Source organism: Prionailurus bengalensis, chromosome C1 (assembly GCF_016509475.1).
Source record: "Prionailurus bengalensis isolate Pbe53 chromosome C1, Fcat_Pben_1.1_paternal_pri, whole genome shotgun sequence".
NCBI lineage: Eukaryota > Metazoa > Chordata > Mammalia > Carnivora > Felidae > Prionailurus > Prionailurus bengalensis.
Window position 1 is genome coordinate 219,286,639 of NC_057345.1, and position 22,762 is coordinate 219,309,400.

Consider the following 22,762-nt stretch of genomic DNA (forward strand, 5'->3'; position numbering starts at 1 on the left):
CTGGCCGCCTCCCTCAACATCCCCAAGTGTTCCATCACAGCAGACTCCCCAGCCAGGCCCCCAGGTCTCCCTGCCGGAATTGGGTGCCCCCCCCCACCCCAGCAGGGCCAGCTCCCATAGCAGCCTGGCTGGCATTCGCTTCTTGTCCCACTTTCCACTCTTGTCTGTCTCCCGCCATGAGAACGTGAACCCCCAGGGACACACACGATGTGCTCAGTGTCTGTAAAATGAATGAACATAACCAAGTGTCAGTTGAACAAAACAGAATCATCTAGAAAGGAAATATTTGTGCTAAAATGGGAAATCTGGTGTGGCCGAGCCCATTGAGGACTGCTCGGCTCTATCTTGTAATTCATATGGGGGTGAGAAACAGCTAGAAGATTAGGGTCTGGATGTGAGGGAAGGGACAGCGCAGTAGCTGGCCAAGAAAATTTTGCCGCATTTGCTTATTTAATATATTTTCCCTTTGTTAGAAAGAAACATATATTTGTGTGTGTGCATGTGTATGTGTGTGTGTGTGCTATTATTGTATTAAATATACAGATTTGTATCATTTTTTAATATTCTATCATAAACTAAAACTGATTAGTGGCCTGGGCCACTTACCAACATTATGACCTATTTAATGGTTACTTTTCCTTTTCTGTTGTCAGCAAAGCATGATGAATTTCAGCATCCCCCTCTCGTTACCCATTTTGATGGCCTCAAATTCATTTTTGTCATCGCAAATAATGCTGCATGGAATATCCTTGGACAAAAATTTGTGTGCACCTGATTTCTTCCTTGGGATAAATTTCCACATGGATATTTACTGGGAGCAAAGTTGCACATGGGGAAATGTTACACATCGTGAGTATGGGGGGGATGCCATGGGAACATCTGTCAAAACTCAGCAAACAATATGCATAAATGGATGTTTTCTTGTATGCAAAGTTGTTTTTTTTTTTTAATTTTTTGAAACCTTACTTATTTTTGAGAGAGAGAGAGAGACAGAACGCCAGCGGGGGACGAATAGAGAGAGGGGGAGACACAGAATCCGAAGCAGGGCCCAGGCTTTGAGCTGTCAGCACAGAGCACGATGCAGGACTCGAACTCATGAACCTCAAGATCATGGCCTGAGCTGAAGTTGGATGCTTAACCGACTGAGCCACCCAGATGCCCCATAAAGTTGATTTTTTTATTATTATTTTTTTTTTTGGTGGGGGCTGAATAGACGTCCTGGGAACAGTGCAGGAAGCACAATGTCCACCATTCCCCATCTCTTGGGGTTTTGCTTTCCCAGACGAAGAGCCCATGCCAGGGGGCGGGCCAGCACCGCTGTGGGCACAAAGGGCTATAAACATCTGGGTGCAGGAAGAGGAGGGGGAGACGTGAGGCAGCTGCTGGAGGTGGGCAGAGGCAGCTTGTTAAAGGGCACTTGTATGGCGTAAGCCATGGAATGTGTGAGAAGCTTCTCTCCAGTGTCTTGGGTTCAAGTCTTCCTTCTGAATGCCCCTAAGGCCAAGAATGGGGGAGTGCAGTATTCAGCCCATCGCGAAGGGGGCCAGGGCCCAGAACTCTCTGCTTATTGAGCTCCCACGAGACGGGTATTACCTACTTGCTAGATCCTGCTCTCTCAGACTTGGTCAAGGGCCCAGCTCAAAGCACACTGCCCCGAGTCACTGCTGAGATAGAACAAGATAGATGGGACAAGGTCATGGTGGCCCTGAGAGGGCAAAGCAGTGCTTGCTTCTTTCACCTTCCACGGGAAAGGGAAAGGACTCACTTCCTAGGGTGGCAGGAAGCCACACTGCCCAAAGTTGGCCCCCAGTTTCCTCCAGAGAACCAGTATGTGCCTCAAGAAGCCAGACTGGGGACCCTGACTCAGAGGGAGGCCGGGGCAGGGCAGGGCGGGTTAGCAGGGCAGCAGCAGGGAGCCAGGGCCAGCCTCGCCCCGGGAGCCAGGAGGGCGCTGCAGCACAGAACCCCACAGGCCTGGCTACAAAGACGAATAGGGGAAGAGAATAAGCCACAGACTTCTCCACCCTGACTGCACGCAGGCTGGTGAATCCAGCCTGTGCGGGGTTCACAGCGAAAGGCTGTGAAGTGTATATTTAAGTCCTGGAGCGCCTCGGGTGGCTCAGTCGGTTAAGCCTCTGACTTCGGCTCAGGTAATTATCTCATGGTTCATGGGTTCGAGCCTCGAGTAGGGCTCTGTGCTGACAGCTTGGAGCCTGGCGCCTGCTTCGGATTCTGTGTCTGCCCCTCCCCACTCATATTCTTTAAGTTTTAAAAAGGATGGGACCCAGCCTTAAGATCCAGTAGCGATGGTTTCCATAACCAAAAGCGACTAGAAAGTGATAGGATTCAGGGGGGCCTGGGTGGCTCAGTCGGTTGAGCATCCAACTTCAGCTCAGGTCATGATCTCACGGTTCAGTTCGTTGAGTTCAAGCCCCGCATCGGGCTCTGTGCTGGCAGCCCAGAGTCTGGAGCCTGCTTCAGATTCTGTGTCTCCCTCTCCCTCTGCTCCTCCCCCCGCTCATGCTCTGTCTCTCTGTCTCTCAAAAATAAATAAAACATTTAAAAAATTGTTTTTTTAAAGGAAGTGATCGGATTCAGCGGAAAGCCCTCACTGGAGGGCTAGCTAGACCCTGGAGCAAGCAGGCTGGCAGCAGGTACAGGAACGGCTAGCGCTGTGTTATGGGCTCAGTCGTGCACTCTCTACTCCCTTCCCCCCAAAAGATATGCCAGGACTCCAACCCCCAGTACCTTAGGATATTTGGAAATAGGGTCATGGCAGCCATAATAAGTTAAGGTGAGTCATACCATAGTAGGGTGGGCCCCTAATCCCGTCTGACCGGTGTCCTGAGGAGAAGACGGCCTGTGCAGACAGAGGCAGAGACCAGAGCAATACAGCTGCAAGCCAGGAGGTCACCAGAAAGTATGAAGAAGAAAGGATTTCCTACAGATTTCGGGGGTAGCGTGGCCCTGCCATCTCCTCGATTTGGGACATCCAGCCTCCAGAGCTGTGAGAGAATAAATCTCTGTTGTGTCAGCTGCCCGGTGTGCGGGGCCCCAGCGAGCGATCACAGACCGTCTCATGGCTTATGTTCCATCCGCTGAACTTGCGATGCCCCCTCTCCCTGGCCCCACTGCAAATATTTCTTTGCTCCGATGGTACGAACTTGAACACATGCAGCCCGAGGGGAGGCACATGGGCCTATTTATAGGGAAGGGGGGGCTCTTCCTCTAAGATTGGGGACTTTGGGGGCAGCTGTTCCCGAGAAAGTCACAGAATGCACATTTCCCACCCAGGTTGAGTATCCATGTGAAGGGAGTTACTTCGAAGTCCCCTGGGATGACCTTATCCTAAAAAGGGGTCCTTAAAGATGGTGGGAGGAGTCAGCATGACCTAGAGGGCAGAGAGGGCCCATGGTGGGGGAAGGTTGGTGTAGTGCATTGCTCGCATGAGAGGAACCCCACGGGGCTTCTGCACAGGACGCGAGCAGAGGTGTCGGGGGGATGCCCTGACTGTGAGAGTGTCCGAGGGCTTCCCAAAGCTTCTTGGTTCCCTTGAAGCTGCCCTGGTGTCCATCCAGGCCCTCTCAGTCCCAAAGAAGGCAGGTAAACTCACAGCCCGGATGTCCTGTGAAGTCTTGAGTCCTCCCTCAAATTCCTGCAAATTCCCAACAGAGGTCTCCTCTGCCCACCCCCTTCCTTCTGCTTCTACGTGTCCACCACCCCAATACAGGCACACAGCTCACTTCTTCCACCAGTTTCTAGGCAGATGGGGCCTCTCGGAGTGTATTTTGAGAATTTAAAGATGTCACCCAAAGACCCGGATGGAAGTCACAGGGAGTGGCTCGCAGGGAACTTGGCACACTCTCTGACCTCCCGTTCCTCTCTGTGGATTAAGTGACAGGGTCATCCCTGGTCTCACACAAAGCAGCTCGGCCCATGCCCACGGCCCCTGCCATCTGTCAGGAGCACTTGTCAGAGCAGATGTGTTTTGGCAAAGGAATCCAGTGTCTCTCCTAAGTGGGTTTCAGGTGCCCCCGAAATATGTATTTATTTGGGTCTTGTGTTCTTTCTGAAGACGGGAGAAAAAGGTCTTTAAGGGAAAAAAAGCTTAGGTTTTGTCTTTGAGACCAGAAATGAGTCGTCCTGACCAACTGTGTCCCATCTCTCAGTCATTGTGGGGTGAGAGCAAACTGAAACCCCAGAAACAGTCACTTTAAAGAGGTGGCACGAGGGCACCTGTGTGGCTCAATTAAGCATCCAACTCTTGGTTTCGGCTCAGGTCATGGTCTCACGGTTTGTGAGTTCTAGCCCCGCATCGGGCTCCATGCTGGCAGTGTGGAGCCTGCTTGGGATGCTCTCTCTCTCTCTCTGCCTCTGCCCGCTCACTCTCTCTGCCTCTCTCAGAAACAAATACATAAGTAAACAAACTTAAAATTAAAAAATAAATAAATAAAAAGAACAGGCAGGGAAGGAGGTCATGGCTCTGGGTCTCGCCAGAAGTCAGAACAGAGGATAAATGTCAGCTTGGCTGCAAAAGATCACAGACTCCAGAAAGGGGGCCTAAGCAGGGAAGGTGATCCACCAGGTCCCAGAGCACTGCAGCGCCAGTGGGCTGAGCCCCCGGTGTCCCCACACTTGGTGACAGGGCAGTCTTGATCCCCCACTGCAAACACAGGGTGGTGCCCAGGACCACGGGCCTGGGCTGGGCCCCCTTTCCCCGGCCCGGGGTCACTGTGACAGTAAGTGCTACAGAAAACCAGACGGCCAATGACACCAAGCCCACAACACTTTCAATATACTTTATTAAAAAGTTTCTTTGTATAAATTTCCTAAAATCTTTAAAATTAAAATTAAACCCCCTCCCCACCCCCCACCCTGCATAAAAAAAAAAACCACACAACATTAGAGGAATGCCAAAAATATTCTCTATTATGACTTTCTTCATTCTTTAATGAAGGCATTGGTCCCACAACAGTGCACCAAGATTCAGGGATTTTGCTTCCTTCTAACTAGGTCGTTTGTTAGAGGCTTTAGGAAAAGAAAATTAGCTTGACATCTAATCTAGGAAATTGGGGGGGGAGATTAAAAAGTTGGAATCGTATTTCTTCACCGTACACAGGCTTTCCATCTAAAGTCATGCTCTTTAAGCATGCTCATTAAGTCATGCTCATTAAGCAAGAGGGAAGAAATGAACCAAGCAGAAGTATATAGAGTAGCAGTGAAATTTGGAGTTACGTTCTAGATCTTACACTTGCCCGACACAGGCATAGCATGAAACTCCAGAGGGGATCTGAGCTTACAGACATGTCCACATAAACACCAGCAGTGGATAACTATTACACAACGTTCAAAGTATACGATATAACTGCCTGGAGACAGAGAGCGTTGGGTCCACAGACACATTTAGCACCATATTGATAGGTCATGCGGCAGAATGGTTCGTCCCAAGTTCGAACGTACATCAAAGCGGGAAATGGAACAGTGCAAGGATGTCTATACCCAGAGCTTCTACAGAGACGACTCGGAAATGGCTGCCTCCTTCTTCAAGAGGTATGTGGTGCTGGTCGGCCACGCTTAGGTCCCCATGGCAGCCATGACTCCGGGGTTGACGAGCGCTGAGCATTGATGGAGGGGGCGGGCCGGTGAGGGTGGGAGAGAAGAGGAGGGAAAAAAGCCACATCACTGACCCAAAAGGACACAAAAACGATCCCACGGCTTCTAGTTTTCCTCCCCAGTCTTTCTTCCCCGCTCAGTGCCTTTAACGGCGCCCCTGGCACTCCCTGGCCTGGGGTCTGGGTCTGCGTGTGCAATCTGAGCCCATCGGCTGCCTTGCATCACCAGCCAGGCCCCTGGGCACCCTGTACTTTCCCATTCTGGCACCAGCCGGGCACCCGGAGAAGCTGTTTTTTCTGTGTTAGCCGTCAAGTTGCCCAACGTAACGGAGATACTGGGTGGCCCCAGTGTCCACATCAGTATAAAGACGAAGCAAAATTATTTAAAGATGAGCAGGAAAGAATAGTTTGGTCTTGTGTTTACTTCGTGGGCAAAAACCCAAGTACACAAGAATGTTTTTAGGAAATAGCAATAATTCAGAAAATTAATTTCACGTGTTCTATTTGAGCATCTTCCGTATCTAAAGATACAACGTACCCCCTTTGTCCTATCCACCGTAATCATTGTAATTCTTGTATCTTAAAAAAGGTGAATCATCGGCCCGGACCTCTTGTCTGATTTGCAAAAGCCACAGACGCAAAAAGAACAAGCAATCACTTACCGGGAGCGCAAACCTTTTCACATTCTTTCTGTGAATTAAATCTGTTCTCGTTGCCGCCGCAACCTCCGTACCAGAATCTCGCACAGCTTTGGGTGTCCGTGTCGTAGTACCATTTTAGTATGAATTTCCTGCAAGTCCCTTCTTCTTTGGGTAGCTTACATATATCTTTAATAACGGGATGAGAACAGAGCATCATTTAGGACACGCTAAGGACTCTGCTCCCAGCGCGAGGGGCTGAAGGTCTTATCACAAGGCTGGCCAGGCAAACAGGAGAGTTTTGAGAAGGGAAACCTGTCACCCTCCCCACGCCTCCACCTTCTGGCTGTCAGACGCACATGAATCTCACCCACAGCAATAATGCAGTCGCCTCGATGAAAGGACCTCGCCAATTTTACTCGGACCCCAAATGCAAGCCATCGTTACTGGATAATTTCAGATGGAATGAACTGTTTCCCCTTTTCTCATCATGGGGCCATTTACTGTCCAATTCCTCCAACACTAAAGCCCCAGCTAAGAAACTACCGCTTAAAACTATGGCGCTTTCTACTCCTCGGCCAAATGGCACGTAAGTTCTGTCAGATTCTAGTTTAAACAGAAGGCTGTATATCTCACTACAAGATGAGCGGAGGGGAAATAAAACTCAACGTGGAAAAGAAACATCTTTCTGAGTATATGTGCATGTATGCCCGTGCGTGCGTGTGTGTGTGTATGTGTGTGTGTGTAGCTGGCAGCCTTCGAGAGCAGCCAAATTAAACAAGCAAAGCAAAGTGCTACCGCTGCTGTAAAATGCACGATGGCAAAAATGTCACATCGCAGAGCTGTTTTGAAGACACGGAGGCATTCTTTGTCCCGTTAAGGAAGTTTATGTTTTCAATGCATACTTCCGGTGTGGCCCAGCTGCAAAGTAATGCCGACGTCAGAGCCATTGCACAACGCCTGCAAAGAAAAGTTTACAGCCCTTCCACAGGAAAACATCTGTTTACAGAGTGCTGGCAAACTCTAGGTCATGCTGGGAAAGAGGAGCATTAATGTCAACCATCTTCTGTAAGTTTGAAAAACGTAATCCTTCCTTCTATAAAACTCCCTGGAGGGGACAGTGCTACATGTTTACAGGAGTAGCCAACACGCCTGAGTCACCGGGCCCTCCCCACGCAGGGCTGACGTCCCCACCCCCGTGGGTTGCTCACAGCTGCAGAGCTGGTGAGCACGTGCAGCTCTGATTGCACCAAGAAGTGAAAGGAAAACCTAAATCTTCAGGTAAAGAACCAAAGCTTGGGTCAACCGTCATGGACCAGACTCGGGTACACAGGATTTAGGCTCAGAATTGGCCCAAAACATTCCCTGGGGACATGGGGGAGGCCATCACCTAGGCACAGACTGGTGGCTCCACAGTCTCTCCTAGTTGCAGACCCTCTCAAGGGCCCAGAAAGCCAGTGGCCCTACCAAGAGCCTTGGAAGACCCAACGAAGCCAGAAGAAAGTGACGACAATTACAAAAACAACTTTCTTGCTCCCAAATGTGCCTACCACCAAAGGAAAATGCCTGGCTTTCAAGAAATGTCCTGCGGGGAAGTGAGCAAAGCAAGAGTATTTCAGCCACCAAAATTTATCCCTCATTTGCCAGTGGGTTCCCCTTTGAGTGTGAGGCTTGGGCCAAATGGTTGACTCGTCCCCCTTCCTTCTTCCCCTGAGCATCCCCCATATGGCTCATGTCTGTTCCATCTAATTTGTTCCACGTGCCATCAGTCCTGGCCACCTCTGTTTAGCTATTCTGTTCCCGTTCCCCCGTGCTCTTCTGAAGCAGACACGGGAAGTCTCCCCAGACCTGAAGCCACACAGCCCAGCGGCTGCCCTGCAGAAGGACACTCTGTTCCCTGACTGGTTGGCTTCTCCAGCCTCCTAGGGTTTTCATCGGAATGGTTCATCACCAAACTATCACTCCTGCAATTCCACAACCTTTATGCCAGTGACAGTCGCTGCTAAGACCCTGTAGCTTTACCAAGATGACATAGGGGCGCTGTCACCGTGGGCACACAGATATTTGGTAGACCAAGAGAAACATATTAATGAGGGCCCTGCACTGTTGGAAGACAAAAACGTGGGATTCTTCCCTCTTAAAGCATGGAAATGAAAGGTTTTGTCCTAAGAAGCCTTGTAGTTTTCATTCCCATCATCCTGACTTCTGAGACACGCCATGTAGACGGGACTCAGCTGTGTCAGTGCTAAAACAACCATTTTAAAGACACAAAACTAAAAATGTCTTATTGTCCAAAGAGGTGTTGATTAGATGGACCTCATTGAGCTTTTCCCCAGAGCAAGTGTTTGGACACAACAGTTGTCCAGGTTTTCACTCCAAAATGAGTGTGCCCTTTGGGCACAAGCCTGGAAGAAGCCCGGAGTCCCCTCTGATGTGAGAGGAAGGTCAGGCTGCATACTCATTAATTTTCTCCTCCTTATGGTGAGAACCCAACAGGAGCCTGAAGGCCAATAGGGAGCGACATTTTCAATAACCTTTCCTGATTCACTTTTGCCGAGAATAACCACATAATAGGTTCCATCTGAAAAGATAGACTTGAAGGGTTGTGGATTCAGATCACTCTCTGGTGACACTTGCCAGTGAAATATGAACTGGTCAATGGGCACCAGTGAGCATCCAAATACAAGAGGAAACTGAGGCAAGGGCATCTGGAAAACCCTGCCAGGGAATCCCACCTGTTCACAGAAGCCATGGGAGCCAACCTAGGAGTCTTAGAACAGCAACCACAGGGTGGAAGGTGCCCTAAGAAACATGAAAGACGTGTGCATGTGTACATGTGTGTGTGTGCACATGTGTGCGTGCATGCCCATGCGTTCTATTCATTTAAAAAATTAAGAGGGCTATGCATGGGGTCATTAACAGCGGTCATCAATGCTTCAACTATGGGAGTCATATTTTCTTAGGTTTTTTTTGTAAGTTCTGGATTCTCCACAACGAATATCTATGATTTTATAATTAGAAAGAGATATTACTCTTTGAAACACATAAAGGGTTCAACTGAAAATCTTGCCTTTTTTTATAGTTTGAGATTTCTAAAAATTTTTTTAATGTTTTATTTATTTTTGATACAGAGAGAGAGACAGCATGAGCAGGGGAGGGGCAGACAGAGAGGGAGACACAGAATCCGAAGCAGGCTCCGGGCTCCGAGCTGTCAGCACAGAGCCCGACGCGGGGCTCAAACCCACGAACCACGAGATCATGACCTGAGCCGGAGTCGGACGCTTAACCGACTGAGCCACCCGGGCGCCCCCAATTTGAGATTTCTATAGTGTCTATGAGTAGCATTTAAAAGTTATCAGCTTTGGGGCACCTGGGTGGCTCAGTCGGTTAAGCTTCCAACTCTTGGTTTCAGCTCAGGTCATGATCTCACGGTTCATGAGTTCCAACAGTGATCACCTTGTGTTCTAAATCCAAAGTGCTACTCTGTAACAAAATACAGTTCCTTGTAACAAGCCCCAGTGAATCTTTTATTCACGGAGGTTAAAAAAAAAAAAGGCAAAGAAAAGTATCTAACCTTTAATATGAAGAAAGGGACACATCTTTGTAAATACAAACCGTGTTTCTAATTAACTGGTACTGCGAAAAATAAGAGAAATTAAACTGTACTCACAACCACCTATAAAAACCAGTTTTTAAACTTAACTTTGCCTCCGCTGCCTAGAAAAAAACATCTTTGGAGAGATAATTTATAGTATGCATAGTAATTGATATTTAGATGCAGCTACTGAGTAAGAATACAGTGAGTATATTTTTAAAAGCTACTTAATAAAGTGATTCACTGTCTCTCTTTTTTTACCTGTAAAAATAGGAGTATCATAAAAATGTTTTACCCCCCTGGGAAAAATTCCTAAGATGACTTAACTATGGCAGGGGACAGGGAGGTGGGGAGACAGGGGAAGCTTTTGTCTCCTGATTCTTCTTTCCCATTTGGAGGTTTAAACATTTTAAAGTAAGTATCTGATCGATTTCCTTCAAAAGAGTTCTCAAAGACTCACAGGCACCACCAAAATCCCTTTTCTCTGCCACATGGTGAAAGGAGACCTAAGTGTTAAAGGTCCAGATTAGGGCACCTGGGTGGTTCAGTCATTTGAGTGTCTGACTTCAGCTCAGGTCATGATCTCGCGGTCTGTGAGTTCGAGCCCCATGTCGGGCTTTGTGCTGACAGCTCAGAGCCCGGAGCCTGGAGCTTGCTCCGGATTCTGTGTCTCCCTCTCTCACTTCCCCTCCTCTGCTCATGCTCTGTCTCTCTCTGTCTCAAAAATAAATAAACATTACAAAAAAATTAAAGATCTGGATTAAAAGGACTTTCCTAACTCTGAACCCATGACTCAGTCTTAAGCAACAAACACAACAGCCCAGTCAGATTCTTGTTTAACAATTATGTTGTTTATATCAACCAAATATTGTTTATATATTCCTGTCCCTTCTGGGCCACACAAAAAAAGAACCAAAAACATCCCCAAGTCTTGCCATGGAATTTACTCTCAGTCATTTTCTCTCAATGAAGCACCGAATTTGTAGGAATTTACAATCTCTACTCTCTATGAGGGGTAAAGTTACCAGTGACCAGGAAATAAGAGACAGATTTCAATTACTTTGAAGTCAGAATTTCATCTTCCCTGACCCAAATCTTTGGGGAAATCCTAGTGAGTTCTTTGCCGCTTCTCTCTGAGCTCGAGCACCATGCTGGGAACCAAGTCACCATGGAGGTGACCCAGGAAGGGGGCAGAAGGGGGACAGGAGCTGAAAGGACCCCCGTGCAAGGGACAAAGGCTCAACCACGGTGTCTTCATGCGAGACTCAGAAGACGCCTTATGTGCAGAAATCAAAGAGGCAAAGACAGATGTCTTCTCCACATACTTCTCCTTTTGTTAGTTTGAGTTGAAAATTACAACCTTAAAAGCTTTTATAAAATCCTTTTATACAATCTCGAACAAGTTCAAGTTTAATTACCCTATCTACCCTGAATTCCTGAATTCTTTCTATATCTCTTTTCTACATCTCTTTCTCTTTGATATCTCTTTCTAGTCTCTTTTCCCATAAATTTATATCAAGAGGAGACAACGTCTTGTTTTTCAGCCAACCTTTCCAGTGGGAAGGCTGCAAGAGTTTGAAAAATGCATGGCTGCCTCTAACATAGACCAATTCCTAAACTTGCTTCCAAAAGCAGATTTTTTTTAACCTTTTCCAGTTCTATATGTAATTCATTTCTTTACAGTAATTACACAACTATGTGTATGATAGTTCCACAATTCCTGCACTGACTTAGTTACTTTATTTCTAGTAAACTCCCAATGCCACCTGTCAATAGGGGTTGTGGCTGTACTAATGGATGACAGAAAGAGAGAGAGATAGATGGATATAGACATAATACAGTATAGATACAGATATAGATACAGATACAGATATATAAAGGTACAGATATAGATCACTGATATATGTGTGCACAGATACACGGCTACAGGGCAAGTCCACTGATGGCATAAAATAGTCTAGCAATAGAGAAGATTCTCTCTAGAAACAACTAAAAGAATCAAGAGGCCTCTCCTCCCGAGGGGCCACAAAGAGATGGGGGTGTGGAGACAGAAATCATCCAATATTATTTACACACAGATGGGATGGGATGCAGTCTCTACACAAAGGTAGAGACCGGAGGTGAAGAAACAGACATCATCTCCAAAACTTGCAGAGCAAAGAGTAAAATGATAGAATCCTCATGGTGCCCAGGTGGCCCCATCAGTTAAGCGTCCAACACTCGATGTCATGATCTCACAGTTCACGGTTCATGAGATCGAGCCCCGTGTCGGCCTCCGCCCCGGACACGGAGCCTCCTTAAGACTCTCTCCCTGTTCCTCTGCCCCTCTCCCCGGCTTGTGCACTTTCTTTCTCTCTCTCTCTCAAAGGAAGAAAGAAGAAGAAAGAAAGAAAGAAAGAAAGAAAGAAAGAAAGAAAGAAAGAAAAAGAGGAAAAGAAGAAAGAATCCTCACTAATGGCTCAGAAAGCAATGTGTCGCTGCTTCTGACAATGCCATGAGTATTGAGAAAGCACAGAGCTTTTAAATCCAGAACAAAGGCAGCGTGCCTCGGCAAATGCCTTCTATCAGAGTCCACTGCAGAAATAAACATTGTAAAGAGGAACGCCTTCCTTCTCCGGATGGCGGCCAGCATATCAAAGAATAAGGACTTGTCTTCACAGTGAGGGGGGTCTATAAAACAATAACATAGGTAAATGCCCATGGAATGTTGACTTCGGAGACCGGTGCCAACATCTTCTGAAGAACACTTATATATACGCAGAGCACACCAACTATATCAATAATCAGTTTCTCAAGGGAGAACAGTCTAAGCTCAGGGTCCACTGGACAAGGGTGAAGGTCTGGAAGGATCACGGAATCCCACTGCCCAGGAACAAAAGCACGTATCAGCTGTTGGTTCCAGAAACAGGTCGAACTCATCACTCATGTAAGGGTACACACACTTGGGCTCAGGCACACGGACAGTGGGATGATAGGGTAAGCCAAGGTGTGTGCTTAGGGAATGAGGACCAGAACATCCCTCCCGTGGTTCGCTTCCAAACGCATGCCTTTCACGGATTCTAATCTTGGTTGTTTTGTGTTCTTTTAAGCAGCTGTCATTAGATTGAGTCACTGAGTGGACAAATCCCTATGCTTCCAGCTTCATGAACCATAAATCAACTCTAGTCCCAACAGGAGGCTCAGGGGAATCCAATGAACACACACATGAACTCCTGGCTATAGCCCCAAAGCAACGGCCATCTGGCTTTCTTTTAAGAGTCTGGTGACAGGAAAGGAAAGTCACTATTTACAACTTGGACTACGCAGAATCACACCACATTGGGCCACAAAGAGCCGAGGTGGAACATTCCCATAGAATCCAGACTTGCCTGAGAATCAGAATCCCAGTGGATGACCCAGAGTGGAGGCTTCAAAGGCTTTGAAATGTCTGGTAGAGGGGCGCCCGGTTGGCTCAGTTGGTTAAGCATCTGACTCTTGGTTTTGGCTCAGGTCATATCTCATGGTTCGTGGGATCAAGCTCCAAGTCTGGCTCTGCACTGACAGTGTGGAGGCTGCTTGGGATTCTCTCTCCCACTCTCTGCCCCTCCCTGGCTCACACACGTGTTCTCCATCTCTCTCTCTCCCTCTCTCCCTCTCTCTCTCTCAAAATAAATAAAAAAATTTGTTTTAATGTCTGGTAGAATGCTTTCTTAGTGTTGTTAATGGACCCAATACTTCACAACTCACCTGCTTCACCACCAGCCAATGGCTCTGTGCTCACCATCAGATTGATGGTTGAACTAGAAGCTGACCTTGCTTGTGGTGGAGATGGAGGCTGAGCTTTCTCTACAAAAGAGAAAATACATGCGACTCATAAGAAACACAGACACGGAAGGGCTTAGGAATTCTCAGCAACTGAGGCAGGCTGCCTTTCTGGGTTACCATCTCATGCAAGGGCGAGCCACCGACACACAGAGACCGGCCAAGTCTCTACAGACACTCCCGAGGTCCTCTCATCTCATTGGGCAAATGGAGGGAATCTCTGAACTCTGAACAAATCCTCCCATTTCCCATGTAACCTCTTCCGTCCACATGGTTCCGTCCATGAAAATGGAGCCCCAGCGTGGAAGGCGTTTTGCACCCACATCTTCACAGATTACATGGTGACTGATGGGAATTCCCTTTCTTCAGGCATAATTCCTTGACCTGAATTACGCTAGCCCAAATAGAAAGGCATGGGGGTGGGGGAATCCTGGAGAAGGTTCAAAGGGGAGGGGGATGGTGGGATTGTAGCTAACAGAGCCTGGAAACACATGCAAGGGCAGGTCGAGGGCCTCGGTGCCAAGGCGGAGCCAGGGAGACAAGAGGCCACGGAGGGCAGAGCCACAGCCTGGTGCACCGGGGATGGGACGTGATGCCCTCTGCGCCTGGCTGTACGTGTCCCCTGGTCTTAGGGTGGTAAGAAGCAGGGACTCCTAGGTTCCCCTCTGAGAAGCCAGTGACTCTGGGGGGTGTTTTCTGTTCACTGAACTTGCAAACAAACTTTAGAAACACGGTCGTGGTGGGCAGTCGAGGCCCCAGTCAGGGTCCACGAATGTATTTCTTTCTCCCAGAGAAGGGGCTTCACCTTAGGCCAAACGGATCTGGCTTCCCCCATAAAGCATCCCAGGACCCCCACGGCAGGACAACAGTTCACAAGGAACCCATCTTCCGCGGGATTAATTTACGAAACGGGGCACAACCAAAACACCCAGGACAACCTCCTCATTTCAGATCCAGTGAATAAGAACCATCCCCTTTGTGTCCTGTTTGACAGTCCATGCGGAAATCAGGTACTGGCTGCTCAGGGTGGCTCACGTACTCACTTGTAGTGAAACTTCCTTGGTAGGCAGCTCTGACCTGAGACTTCAAGTAGCAAAGCACCACCACGTGGTACGTGTGCCCAGCGAGCAGGCCCCCGATGGCACGCTCCGTGACCGACAGGTTCTGCCTCAGCACCAGGGACTGATCATGGGCCGAGGTGACAGTGAGGTCATAAAAGTAAGGACTGGGGGGCTCGGGCCTCTCCCAGTGGATTCTGGCGCTGTTCTCTGTGACGTCCGACACCTGGACCTCCCGGGACGCCTTAACTGGAAAACAGATGGAAGCAGAATGTGGGGATAAAACTTAAAACCCCACGTGACTGTAGCACACAGGCAGCAGAAGAACAGAAGCGATGCATCAGCAGGCAACTGGGTGGGAATTCGGGTGAGCAAGGAACTAATTTCTTGTTTGAGCGCCTGAGAACTGTTAGTCTCGTAAGCTACCGACATACACGAAACATGGAATTCATAATCTCATTACTCATCAGCAAGATGCATCACTATTTCTTTTCTATGGAGAATCTGTGCTGTTAAAGAGAAACTTTGAAAACACACAGTCCAGGGGCACCTGGGGGGGGTTCAGTCGGTTGAGCATCCGACTCTGGCTCAGGTCACGATCTCGAGGTTTGTGACTTCGAGCCCCGCGTCGGGCTCTGTGCTGACAGCTCAGGGCCTGGAGCCTGCTTGGGATTCTGTGTCTCCCTCTCTCTGTCCTTCCTCTGCTCTCATTCACTCTCTCTCTCTCAAAAATAAATGAATATAAAAAAAAAGAAAAAGAAAACACACAGTCCAGTGTGCTAATCTGAAACGAGACATCCAAAACAGAATGAGCTCCGTAATTTAGAATGTGTTAAATTTAAACTCCAGGGCGTGACAGGAAATTCTTTTAAAGGAATCCCTTTCTCTCTGTTCATCAAATGAAGACAATTTCTACCTTTTCGCAGACACACTCATTCTGCCTTCACCTTTCTGTATGGTTTGTGACTCTCTAGTATCTTCTAGCATCAGAGGAAAAAATAAAACAAATTCTGGGTCTCATTAAGCCCGCCCACCCTCATATCTCATTCCATCTGGAAGGTGTCTTCCCCATGGACAGCATTTGTGGGGCAGGGGGGTTAATCGTCCAGGCTGTGACTTGCCCAATATTGGAATCATCCCAATATTGGCAACAGCCCAATATTGGCAATAGTCACCAAACATCCCAATATCGCCACAGCGTGCATCTTGGGGCCTCCTTCCCGCGGGAAAACCCAAGATGGGGTTCAGGGCCCGGGGTGGGCAGTGGGGGAAGGAGGCAGCAGAGGGCGGGAGACCCATTTCACCTGCTTTTTGAGAGGAGCTCCCCACCCTCACAGAGCTAAGAGACAGACCGCTTCCGAACAGAAAAAAAGCAACGCTTTGACAATCGCACGCTCTGACCGGCACCTTCTAAAACGCATCATCATCTAGATGCACAAATCCCAGCTCAGTGACGGCATTTCAACTGCTTTATAGACAGGCTTCGAAGGACGTGCCCTGAGCACAGGGAATAAGGATGTCACAGCTGGGCCCTCACGGTGCTTTCTTACCCACGGGCTTAGCAGCGTCTGTCTTGCTGGTGGCCAGTTTGGCGGCCTGGGGCTTGGCGGCCTCGGGCTTGGCGGCCGCTGGTTTGGCTGCGGCAGGGGGTCTCACAGCTGCTGGCTTCGCGGCCGCCGGCTTCGCGGCCGCCGGCTTCGCGGCCGCCGCGGGTCTGACCGTGGCCGTCTTGGTGGCCTCGGGCTTGGCGGCCACGGGTCTCCCAGACACCGGTCTCGAGGCCGCCGGTTTGGGCGCAGCTGGCTTTGCTGCGACCGGCTTAGAGGCCGGCAGGTTTACTACTGTGACTGGTTTCATCGTGGTGGTCACCGCTTCTGTGGAGGCCACTGGCTTCGCTGTGGTCACTAGTTTGGTTGCGGGACTCGAAGTCACGTTATTCGGAATATTTCTGTTAAGACAAATTAAGTACTGTTTAATATTATTGTTGTTTGATATTTAATTATTTAATTTATCATGTAATATAAGTATATTTATATATTTATATAAATTAGTGTAATATTATATAATATATAAAATACATAAATATAAATATATATAAATATATTATATTATATAATTAATAATATATAATATAATTGTATAATATAATTACCTATATTAATATATAATAATATATTATATATTATATATTATAAATATATAATAATATATAAAATATTTTATATATTATATAATATTACATATTATAATATGCATATGTACATATACATAATACATATGTAAAATATGTATATTATATATTCTATAATATTACATATATATAAACGTAATATTATAGAATATATAATAAAATATTGTTTAATATTTAACTATTGTTAAACATTGCATGTCTTTGCCAGCTACCTACGCTTTACAAAAACACAATCCCATGAGCTATGTGAAATTTGCTGCTTTATCAAAATGCACGCAGTAGTTCTGATATTACACATCAGTATTGCTTATATTAAATTCTTTCCTTTTAGAATCGTGCCACAGAAAAGATACTGAAAAGCATATAAAGTAATAGAATCATTAAAAATGAAGCCCACAGGGGCGCCCGGGTGGCTGAGTCAGTTAAGCGTCTTGACTCTTGGTTTCAGCTCAGATCGTAATGTCACGGTTGGTGAGTTCAAGCCCCGAGCTGGGCTCTGTGCGGACAGTGGGGAGCCTGCTTGGGATTCTCTCTCTTCCTCTCTCTCTCTGCCCCTCCTCTCCCTGCTCTCTCTCTCTCTCTCAAAATAAATTATTCCTTTAAAAAGTGAAGCCTATATTGTACTATACATACATCTGTCATCTTAATTCTAATTTATACAATAAGGGCAGGAGAGGGGTGCCTGGGTGGCACAGTCGGTTAAGCGTCCAACTTCAGCCAGGTCACGATCTCGCGGTCCGTGAGTTCGAGCCCCGCGTCAGGCTCTGGGCTGATGGCTCAGAGCCTGGAGCCTGCTTCCAATTCTGTGTCTCCCTCTCTCTCTGCCCCTCCCCCATTCATGCTCTGTCTCTCTCTGTCCCAAAAATAAATAAACGTTGAAAAAAAAAATTAAAAAACAAAAACAATAAGGGCAGGAGAATGTAAAGAGACAATAGTAAATACTTTAATTATTATTCTTGTTAGCAAAATTACAGTAATAATACTCGAACAACATTCGAAATGTAAAAATTGACCAACTGAAACATATACACCAAGAAATAAAAAAAAAAAAAAACTGTTAACAGCTACTCTCATGATAAGGAAATATCCATTCAACCAAATGCTGTGCTGAGCTCAAAATTTTAAGGTCGGTGTATACTTTCACTCCCAGACCTTATTGTGTGTGTTTGTTTGCATTAATTTTCGCGTGTGTGGTTGGTTTTTTTTTTTTCCACAATGTCTTGATCTATTATGAACGTCTAGAAAGAACGGCAACATAAGGAGACACGGATCCACCAACAGCCGCACAGATCCAGCCTGTGTCCACTTCCAGCCCCGAGATGGGCACTCGTGAATTCCTAGAGCCGTCACGCTCCATGTGTTCGGCAGTAGATTTTTCAGTTGGTGTCATAAAACCTCAAATACTATGTTATATTGCCCATTCTGTCTTCCTAAAGATCAGGTTAAGAATGTTTGAGAGGAATCCGAAAGATAATTAAGGCGAGGGAAAGAGAGCCCCTGAACCTGGACAGAGCAGGACACACAGCACGACACCAGAAAGGGTCACAGCGCCCTCAGCGGTGATTTTCAACCTGAGAATGGAGTACCTTTCTCCAGGGACAAGGGCAAGAGCTGAAGGACAGAAGGGCTGGTAGAGGGAGGCGGTTCTCTGTCCCCACCCTGGAGGTCAGCCGGGAGAAAACCACATACTCATTTTTAAAGGATTAAGTCGGGTCTGCATCTCCTCTGGGGGCTACAGGCAGAACCCTCCGCTCCCCGACAAAGCGTAACAGTCCGTGGCACGCCCTTTAGGGGCACAACTTGCTGGCACATTGGCCGGGCTCAGTTCCTGCCACCACATGGCCATCGCCTAGCCCTCTGTCACACGGCCACCCGGCCCTCCTCTCTGCTCCCGGAGTTGGCACCAAAGACAAGAGCTGAGCCAGCATCCCCGTGGGTACGAGCCCCCCAGCCCCCACCCTCTCGTCTGCCTTCCTGGAAGAACACGCACGTCGCCTCCCGATGTCACCGCCATCACCTATGTTATCATGGCACTGATCGTTTTAAGTCTCGGAGCCCATTTCTTGGTTAATGTATTCAGTCCTTCCATACGAGGTCATTTCACACCAGGTGCCGTAGACTGTTTCAACACATGGCCCCAACTCCCCACCCTCTCTGTTCCCATGCCCTTCACAGTGTGATGTGACAGGGCCTCCCATGGAGTGTAGTCCCCCGCTGTTGAATCTAGACCGGCTGGCCCACTGGACATGCCTTGGCCAACAGACTGCGGCAGAAGTAACTGTTCGCTGGCTCCAGTCTCGGCCCCAAGAGGCCTCACGGCCTCTGCCTTCTCTCACGGAACCCTTCCCATCCACCTGGGAGCCAACTCCCAACACTGCCTCCTGGAGAAGGAGAGGCCATGTGGAGCCGAGGCGAGCCAACTGGCCGAGACCATCCTGACCACCGTCCACAGCCGACAGCTGACATGACCACAAACATGTGAGCGAGCCCAGCTGAGCCCAAGCAGAAACTGCTAACCCACAGAACCGCGCGTCAAATAAACAGTTGTTTTAAGCCACTACGTTTCGGGCAGTCTGCTCCGCAGCAAAAGCGAAGGGATACAACAGATTCTCTGCAGAGCATGCTCCACGTGTCCCTCGGGAAGTCACAGTCTCTGGATTTCAATGTCCCCGTCATGAAGTTAGACATTGTCTGGAGGACCTCCGCCCTCTCTCTAGCACTGTAGTTTTTAAGACAATCGTGACGATACTTACAACTGTTTGTGACCAAACTTCACAGGATTCTTTGTCAGTTGGTCCCCTTGGAACCAATCACACTGTTTCCTGATATCTGGGGACAAGTAAAAAGCATTTTCACCTGCAGAGAAAGAGAGGGAAAAAAATATCTTGCAAGTGCCTGTAGATCCCATGCAAATTAAAATTAATCTGCTAACGAGTTCAGTGGAGCCCACAGCAGGCAGTCGTGTGTATTTGTTGAATTCATTCATTCCCCCAGACAAGCTAAGTCCAATCAATTTAAACAGTAAGCCTACCGGTCCTCGATCCATAAAACATCTCAAGCCAAAATCTTTTGTTTGGCAATAGTTGGGTGATGAGGTTTGAAGAAAAGATTCACTCGGTGTGAAGGGAAGATAGGAATCAAAGAAAAATCATAGAGTTTAACAGGTTCCAAGCTCCTGAACATCAAATTGTGATCGAATTACTTGTAATATTTTCTCAATGCTGTGTTTAATAAAACTTTTGTTTTTAATCTTTGGAAGGCAGTGACAGCGTTCCCAGTGTGAACCTGCTGGCCTACCTTTGCTTCATGTTTTTCCTCTAAGACTCTGGAGGGACAGGCCTTCACAAACTGAAATGCTGTTTTCACAGAGCTCACCTTTCCCTTGAATAATAAACTCTCCACACATGCGTGTTTGTTCCTACTTCCTACAGCTCCCTTATTTATGAGACACTCTCCTCTGCTGACCTGGGGCCATGAACTGCGCTGACCTGGGGCCATGAGCCGTGGCCGGGCCCTGGGGCATCAGGAGAACGATACCCTCCCTCAGGGACCATGCATTCTACTGGGACCACAGATCACACAAATGAATAACCAGCAGGCCTTGGGATAGATATGGTAATTAGCATCCAGACTAACGATGAGAAAGCCTTGGGAGTGGGGAGCATTCACGGTGAGTAGGGGCAACTAGAGATATGCTTTGAGGATGATTGTGGGTTTGCCGCTAAAGCAGAGGTGGGGAGAGATCTCAGGGAGGAGAGTCCCATCAGCAAAGGCCCAGAAGTTTCCAAGTATGGGGCTAGCGGCTAAGTCCAGATCAATGCAACTCCTTCTAGGAGCTTCCCTATTTATTATGTCATGCATAATAAGTGGGCACTTGATCTGCGGTATACTCGCAGGGTCTATGGCTGGGAGGCGCCCAAGCAAATTTGGTTGAATACAGGAGTCAACAAGGACAGGATGTCCAGCTGTGGGTTCACTGTCAACCTTGGCTCCTAAAGTGTGTCTGAGATACGGCAGGTGTCATACATATGTGTGTTGAATGAATGAACAAGTCGGCATCAGCGCGCTAGATGTCTCTTCCGCGCCCGCGGCCCCACGTCCCTGATGGCCTGAGGGTATGGGCTGGCAGGAAGACCCTGACCCAGGCCCACGCTGTCCCCTGAAGGACTTACTGCTGATGAAGGATGGCAACAACCTCCCAAAGCGCATCAGTGGCTCCTCGTTGAGCTCAGTCGACTTATCCAACAGTTTGAAGAAGACGTCGCTCGGCTCACTGGCGAAGTTGTACAGCTCCTTGACGTTCACCTTCCTGCCAATGCCCAGAATCACGAAGAAGTAACCCTTGCACTTGGCCTGCAAGATGACCCCCTGGGCCTCTTCCAGCTGCTGCTTGTCGACCTCTCCCGTCAGCATCAGAACCACGACTTTCATGTCCCGTGGGTTGGGTGCGCTTTCGAAGACGTTCTCTATGGTGTATTGGATGGCGCGGCCCAAGTCCCTGGTGCCCTGCAGCTGTGTCATTCTGCTGCTGAGAAAGTCCACCAGCTTCTCCTTGGAGCTGTAGTCCGTCAGGGAGACCTCCACCTTCACGGGGGGCACGCTGGCGTTCCCTGCCGACTCATAGGGCGCGTGCTGCACCACCGCCACCCTGGCAAAGTGCTGGGCGGCCTTGGGGTCTGGGCTCAGGTCCAGCTGTCTGACCAGGTACCCTATGTACTTCCTCATCTCATTGAACTGGAACAGGCTGGTGGACTCGGAGCTATCTAAGACGAAAGCCAGGTCAATGTCCGCGTCACTGCCCGCCGCTCTCCTGTCCCTGAAGGAAGGCCTCCAGCTGCCAAAGCCACAGGACGGGTCAATGTTGCAGATGTCTAGAAAGAAGATGGGCAGCCCATTTATTCTGTGACTCCCACTGCAAGACTGTACGTTATCTGTTGGGAGTCTGGGGTAATTAAATCGTCACATAATACAGAAGCCTATTCATCGCTTGCTGCCTTTTTGTGGCCAGATTTCAGTTTTCATCACCTAACACTCAATCAAACAGATCAGTGAGCTGAAATTCTTATTCTGATACTATGGTATTGGTGTTAGAAGGAGGAAGAGGAGGGAGAGGAGGGGGAGGGAGAGGGAGGAGGGGAGATGCTGGAGGGAGAGGGAAACGGGGAAGGGAAAAAAGGGTGGAGGAGGGAGAGGGAGGGGGAAGGGAAGGAAGCGGGGGAGAGGGAAGGGGAAGAAGGATGGGGAGGAGGGGGAGAGGAAGGGAGAAAGAAGAATTAGGGGGGAAGGGAGGGGAGGGGAGGGAGGGGAGGGAGGGGAGGGAGGGGAGGGGAGGGGAGGGAGGGGAGGGGAGGGGAGGGAAGAAAACTACTTCTTTGCCACGCTGAAGAAATGTGTTCTAGAAAGGCACAAAGCCAGATCATTGAAATCTGGACTCCAAGGTCAAAATGTAAGCAGAGCCTACTTCCTCCTTTATTTCCTGTCTATCAAAGAGAAGCTTGGCCTGAGGGGTTCCACTTTAAATATGGAAACTACTTATGTAGGAATTACACTGGCAAACGCAAGGCGTGATGAATCTTCATGCACCTCAGGCCCTTTACATGGATGACAAATATTCGTTCAAATGTCGCCCCGTGGATAGTACAGTACATCTTGTAACAGACCGTCCTATTCGAGAAGCCCTTACCCAGGCAAACGTGACACGTCAGGACGGTCTTCAAGAAGTCGGTGAGGTCTCTCCTAGGGGGCAGGACAAGCGCGTGTCCCACCGCGGTGTTATTGATCTGGTTCAAACAAAAGGAAATGCTTGGTAGGCGTGTCCGTGATAAGTAACCCCTTGAAAATGGAGCAGGGGAGTCGAGTCGTGTCCA

The 22,762-nt window shown here is 48.3% G+C and overlaps 1 protein-coding gene across 8 annotated transcripts in view; it reads right to left on the minus strand.

The window, feature by feature from the left end:
* Positions 1–4,902: 4,902 nt before the first annotated feature.
* Positions 4,903–22,762, minus strand: part of COL6A3 (collagen type VI alpha 3 chain) — an 80,453-nt gene continuing 62,593 nt past the window's right edge. For all 8 annotated transcript variants that reach the window (XM_043578260.1, XM_043578258.1, XM_043578259.1 and 5 more), the window contains 8 exons: positions 22,579–22,675; positions 21,068–21,766; positions 19,649–19,751; positions 16,255–16,652; positions 14,690–14,953; positions 13,572–13,670; positions 6,275–6,439; positions 4,903–5,615 (listed from right to left, as the gene is read on the minus strand). In XM_043578260.1, coding sequence (XP_043434195.1) covers positions 5,575–5,615; positions 6,275–6,439; positions 13,572–13,670; positions 14,690–14,953; positions 16,255–16,652; positions 19,649–19,751; positions 21,068–21,766; positions 22,579–22,675 — 1,866 coding nt within the window. In that variant the 3' untranslated portion in view covers positions 4,903–5,574. The remainder of the gene's footprint in view (positions 5,616–6,274; positions 6,440–13,571; positions 13,671–14,689; positions 14,954–16,254; positions 16,653–19,648; positions 19,752–21,067; positions 21,767–22,578; positions 22,676–22,762) is intronic.